Source organism: Aptenodytes forsteri, unplaced genomic scaffold, assembly GCF_000699145.1.
Source record: "Aptenodytes forsteri isolate BGI_AS27 unplaced genomic scaffold, ASM69914v1 Scaffold26, whole genome shotgun sequence".
NCBI lineage: Eukaryota > Metazoa > Chordata > Aves > Sphenisciformes > Spheniscidae > Aptenodytes > Aptenodytes forsteri.
Genome location: NW_008794125.1, coordinates 183,081 through 188,889, shown reverse-complemented (window position 1 = coordinate 188,889; position 5,809 = coordinate 183,081). Strand labels below are relative to the sequence as shown.

The window sequence follows — 5,809 nt, the reverse complement described above, 5'->3', positions numbered from 1 at the left end:
GGAATAAATTGGACTCAGGGGAACAACTATTAACACAGACACCATGCAACTTTCAGCGTTCACACAAGTCTCAGGGTTTCGAACACTGAAAACTGCTGGCTTTGTCCCATTGCAGTCGCTGTTACGCATCTTGATAAACCTCTGCAGAAACACAGGGAGGAAAAATTATGGGGCTTTAAGGCTGTTAAATGTCACTGGTGTGTTTCTGTGTTTCCTAACAAGTTTTTTCTTCCCTCCCCCTCTTTTAAGGGAGCTGAGCTGGGAAATCTCTTGTTCAAGCCATACCCTTCTCAGTCTGACTTTTGTGGGATTGCTGTTTTGCTTGCAAACCAGAACTCCCCGAAGAAGTGTGCCTGCCTCTCCCAGTGCCCCTGCCAGTCAGCATCCAGGTCAGAGGCCTTGCGTTGCTGTCTGCAACAGCCAAGTGGTGGCAGCTTCCTTCAGTGCTCTGTTTGTAGCTGTGAAAAGGACAGGCCCCTCTCCTCTAAATTTGAACTGAAACAAAAATCCCAGCCTGCATCATGGGAGATATCTGGCTGGTTGGATTGATGGTACTTGTGTATGTCTGGTTTCCCAAGGTTGCTGCTCAGAATCTCATAAAAAAACCCAGGGACCAGAAAACAGAGTATACCCTCTTGATTAATGAGGTCAATGCTGACAGCCCAGGAGAGGACACTTCGGAGTTTGTGGAGCTCTATCACACCAGTGGTCAAACAGCCCGCTTGGATGGCTACTATCTGGTCTTCTACAATGGCAATGGAAACCGAGCCTACAAAGTTTTGAACCTGCAGGGCAAAGTTACTAATAGCCAAGGGCTCTTTCTCGTTGGCTCTTCTTCTGTGAACCCTGCTATAGTAATTCCTAAGAACACTATCCAGAATGGCCCTGATGCAATTGCTCTCTACTATGGAAAAGGGAACTACAAAGAGGGCATGAGCGTCACAAGTTACGGACTAGTAGATGCCTTGGTCCATAAGACTAAGAAGATGGACAGAGCAGATACGCTGGTCAGGGTACTGACCCCTGGCAGAGACGCTTTCCTGGAGGACTCCACCTTCAGGACCATGGATGAGTCAATAGAAAGGTGCCGTGGGGCAGATTCTCAGTGGATCTTCCAAGTGGCCATGCCCACCCCAGGCACAGACAACCACTGCATCCTAACTTCTCAGCTGAATGCATCTGTTGTCCTGATCAGTGAGGTCCTTGCTGCCTCTTCTTCTGAAGAGTTCGAGTTCATAGAGCTTCAGGGTCCCCACTCCACCATGCTGAGGGACATTGTTCTGGTGCTGATCGATGGTCTGACCAAAGACATTTATTTCACCATGGACGTTTACGGAAAAACCTCACTGGATGGGCTACTTCTGATCGGTCCAGCACAAAGCAAGACCCCAGGTAAGGACTGCATTTTGATGACTACCTCAGAGCTGGGGGAGCGATCAGCCAAATTTGGGGCTGGAGGATGCTGTCTTTTTTTACTGTTGTTTGGCGTTCTGAGAGATCGCTGAAAATGTGACTCAGAACTCAGTGGCAGATAAAAAAGCAAATCAAATGTTAGAAATTATTGGAAAAGGAATTATACAAAGTGAATTAAACATTAGAAATTATTAGGGGAAGAGGAAAGAATGGAGGCCATCTTTTATGCCACTGTATAAATTCATGGTTTGCTTGTATCTTTAATTGTGTCTTGTGTGGTACGATATCTCAGAAAGGATATATTAGAATTGGAGACATTCAGAGAAGGTCAGCGAGGATGGATAGTGCTCTGGCAATGCTTCCACAGAAGAAATAACTAAGTATGCCTGAAAAAGGGAAAGCTTAGGAGGGCCCTGACAGAGGTTTCAGAAATGTGAGTAGCCTGAAGAAAGTGGACAAGGATTGATTGCTTACTCTTTCTCCTGGTACAAGAACTAAAGGGCATCAAAGAAGGTAGAAGGAGGTGGTTTCAGGACAAACAAGTGGAGGTGGTGTGTCTCGCAATAGTAGTAGACCTGCAGAGCTCCAGATGAGGGACCTCATGGAGGTCAGAAGCCCACATGTGCCTTTGCTGCTCGGGAGGACATGGTTCTGCTCCCAGCCCTGTGGCCAGCCTGCCGCAGGACCCTGGCTGTGCCACATCTCCTTGACGTGTCCCCCCTTCTCTGTGTGTAACCTGGTGGTCATTCACAGCACATACATACTCTCTTCTCAAAAAAGCACATCTGCAAATGTAGGTCACACATGTGTCGGCTGTGTGAAGCTGCAATATAAACTTCCTCCCAATATTCAAAATTTCTCCCAGGCCACCAGAGGAGGAAGAAATATCTTGTTATTTTGGACACCTCAAAAGAAGATTTTGGCAGCTGGAGACACTGACTCTGCAGATGTCTTGTGTAATTCACTGACTCGTGATTTCTGAGTCAGGGAGTATATTCATCCCTTACAAAGCTGGTTCCCATAAAAATAAAAATACTTCTGCAACTAAAATTTCTTTTTTTTTAAAGCAGTTGAGCTCCTTTTTACAATTTAAACTGCTCCAAATACTCTCTCACCACAATTAGAAGAGCAGATTGTCCACCTGAGCTCTGCTTTTCTCACCAGGAAAGCTGCTCTGCTCTTACCTCTGGATGAGCTGGGGCTGTTAGCAGTCAGTAAGCTAAGGGAGTTCAAAGAAAGTGATGTGAAAGCACAGCCAGCTTGCAGACTAAGCAGGAAATTTCTAAGGATTATGTTTAACTGTTCCTCAAGGCTCACTCAAGTCAAGAAGGTGACTGGAGATATGCTTTGGCATTTTTTTCCAATGAGGCTTTGTCAAGATGTCTCAAGCATACTGCACACACGTTTTTGTGGAAGGTTTTTCCCCAAAAAACACCCAATGACACTGTGTAATTACATTTTAATCATCTTAAAAGGATACTTTCATAGTCACTCCATGCTGAGCACTCTGTGAGAAGTTGACCACTTGATTTAACCTGACCACTTCAGAGTTGGGACAGGAGCTCTTAAAATGGCCCGGGCTGTTAGTCCTGTCTTTGTACGGCTTGTCTGCCTATCACTGCAGAGAACTTAAAGCTGTGAGAGCGCCGGAGCAAAAGTCCTCCCTTGACAGATGCCAGTGTGAAAACTTTCAGTTGAATCATAGGATGGTTTGGGTTGAAGGGACCTTTAATGATCATCTAGTTCCATCCCCCCTGCTGTGGGCAGGGTCATCTTTCACTAGATGAGGTTGCTCAAAGCCCCGTCCAACCTAAACTTGAACATGTCCAGGGATGGAGCATCCACAACTTCTCTAGGCAACTTGGTCCAGCGTCTCATCACCCTCATTGTAAAACTTTTCTTCCTTATTCTTCTAATCTAGATCTACCCTCTGTCAGTTTAAAACTACTACCCCTCGTCCTATCAGTACAGGCTCTGGTAAAAAGTCTGTCCCCATCTTTCTTATAAGCCCCCTTTAAGTACTGAAAGGCTGCAAGACTCCCCAGAGTCTTTTCTCCAGGCTGAACAACCCCAACTCTCTCAACCTTTCTTCATGGGAGAGGTTCTTCCAGCCCTTACCCCAACTCTCTCAACCTTTCTTCATGGGAAAGGTTCTTCCAGCCCTTGGATCATTTTCATGGCCCTCCTCTGGACTCGCTCTAACAGGTCCATGTCTTTCTTGTGCTGGGACCTCCAGAGATGGACGCAGTGCTCCAGGTGGGGTCTCATGAGAGTGGAGAAGAGGGGCAGAATCACCTCCTTGACCTGCTGGCCACGCTGCTTTTGATGCAGCCAGGATACAACTGGCTTTCTGGGCTGCAAGCGCACATTGCCGGCTCATGTCCGATTTTTCATACACCAGTATCCCCAGGTCCTTCTCTGCAGGGCTACTCTCTACCCGTTCATCCCCCAGTCTGTACTGGTACTGGTGATTGCTCTCACCCAGGTGCAGGACCTTGCACTTGGCCTTGTTGAACTTCATGAGGTTCACATGGGCTGACTCCTCCAGCCTGTCAAAGTCCCTCTGCATGGCATCCCGTCCCTCAAGGCATCCCATCAGCTGCATGACTCAGGTTGGTGTCATCCGCAAACTTGTTGAGGGTGCACTCACTGCCTACGTCATTAATGAAGATATTGAACTGTATCGGTCCCAATACGGACCCCTGAGGGGACACCACTTGTTACTGATCTCCATTTGGGCATAGATCTGTTGACTGCAACTCTTTGGATGCGGCCATCCAGCCAATTCCTCATCCATCTAATAGTCCATCTATCAAACCCATACCTCTTCAATTTAGAGACAAGGCTGTTGTATGGGACTGTGTCAAAGGCCTTGCAGAAGTCAAGGTAGATGACATTGGTTGCTCTTCCCTTATCTTCCAACGCAGTCACTCCACTGTAGAAGGCCACCAGATTAGTCAGGCAGGGGAAAACCAGCCCCCTGTGCAGGGGTGCATCAGGGCTAAGGGACAGGACTGCCCCTTAGTGTGCGGGTGCCCCGGTGGCACTTCTCAGGGAGTAATCACTTCTCCTTACCCCTCTGCCTCTCATGTGATTCCCCCTTTAATGTTTGCTCCCTGGAGCCATTTATCCAGGCAGAAGTATTGAAATATCAGCAGTCTGCTGCTTTTTAATAGCCTCAGCAGTTCCTACTGGGTGCTGGGGAAACAGCTTGTGAAGGGAACAGTAAATATGAGGAAGGAAATTGGGAAGCTCATGAAACTGGGAGGCTCCACCAAACCTCAACCTTAATTCTGTATGCTGGTATCTTGGGCCTTTGCTGAATATGTGTGTGTATATATATGTGTGTGTGTGTGTGTGTATGTGTAGAGTGTTTGTGTCTGTAAAAAACATGGAAAGTTAAATGCTAGAATAAAATGACCTTAATTCTGTATGCTGGTATCTTGGGCCTTTGCTGAATATGTGTGTGTATATATATGTGTGTGTGTGTGTGTGTGTAGAGTGTTTGTGTTTGTGTGCATTAAATTTAAATATTTAAATTCTTAAATATTTCTGTGTACTATTAAAATAACTGCCACCTGACAGTTTGGTGGATTTTGCAGATCTCTTTTAGAATTACAAATTGACTTTACTGTAGACAAAGTCACATCAGAACTTGCTTTCCAGTTCCCCTGCTTACGCATAAATCAGCTTCTCTGTTTGCAGAACCAAAATAGCAGGATGAACCCTGCTCAGATTTCCCCCTCCAGCCTCCTCCATGCTGTGGATCTGGCCACAAATGGGGAAATTCAGCCTGAGAGAACATGAGAAATGTTAGTGAGCAGAAAGATGGGCCAGCGGATGCCAAATTTGCAATAACCAGATAACCCCAACCACTTTCTGAGTTCCTGTGTCCTGCTCTCCGGGACCAAAGAGATCCTGGTTTCCTACATAGTGGGTATCGCTCGTGTGTTGCTTACATGCCATTGTTGTTTCTTTCCTTGCTGGTGTGCAGTGGATCTGCCGTTCCCAGAGAACGCCACCCGTCCTGTCCTCAGAGGTGGCCCCAGTGCCATTGCCCTCTACAGAGGCAACAGCAGCAGTTTTGTCCCAGGGAAGGCGCTGCCGGTGACTGGCCTGTTGGATGCCTTCGTGTACACGAGCAATGAGGAACCGAACCCTGAGCTGCTGGAGACCCTGACCCCTGGCAGACCTGCCTACGTGGAAAAGCGGTGAGAGGCTGGGCAGGTCTGGGAGGAGAGTTTGGCACCAGAATTGCCCTTGCCTGCTGTCCCAAACCCCGGTCAGGACTGGAAGACAAGTGCCACCTCCAGACCAGGGTCTCCTCGTGGCTGTATTGAGTCCCGGCCTTTTTTCACCCCCCGGGCTGAGTTTGTAGGTGTCCCCCCCCCCCCCG

The 5,809-nt window shown here is 47.6% G+C and overlaps 1 protein-coding gene across 1 annotated transcript in view; it reads left to right on the top strand.

The window, feature by feature from the left end:
- The first annotated feature begins 521 nt into the window (after positions 1 to 521).
- Positions 522 to 5,809, top strand: part of LOC103897971 — a 17,201-nt gene continuing 11,913 nt past the window's right edge. The window contains exons 1-2 of the mRNA XM_009278153.1: positions 522 to 1,392; positions 5,408 to 5,624. Coding sequence (XP_009276428.1) covers positions 522 to 1,392; positions 5,408 to 5,624 — 1,088 coding nt within the window. The remainder of the gene's footprint in view (positions 1,393 to 5,407; positions 5,625 to 5,809) is intronic.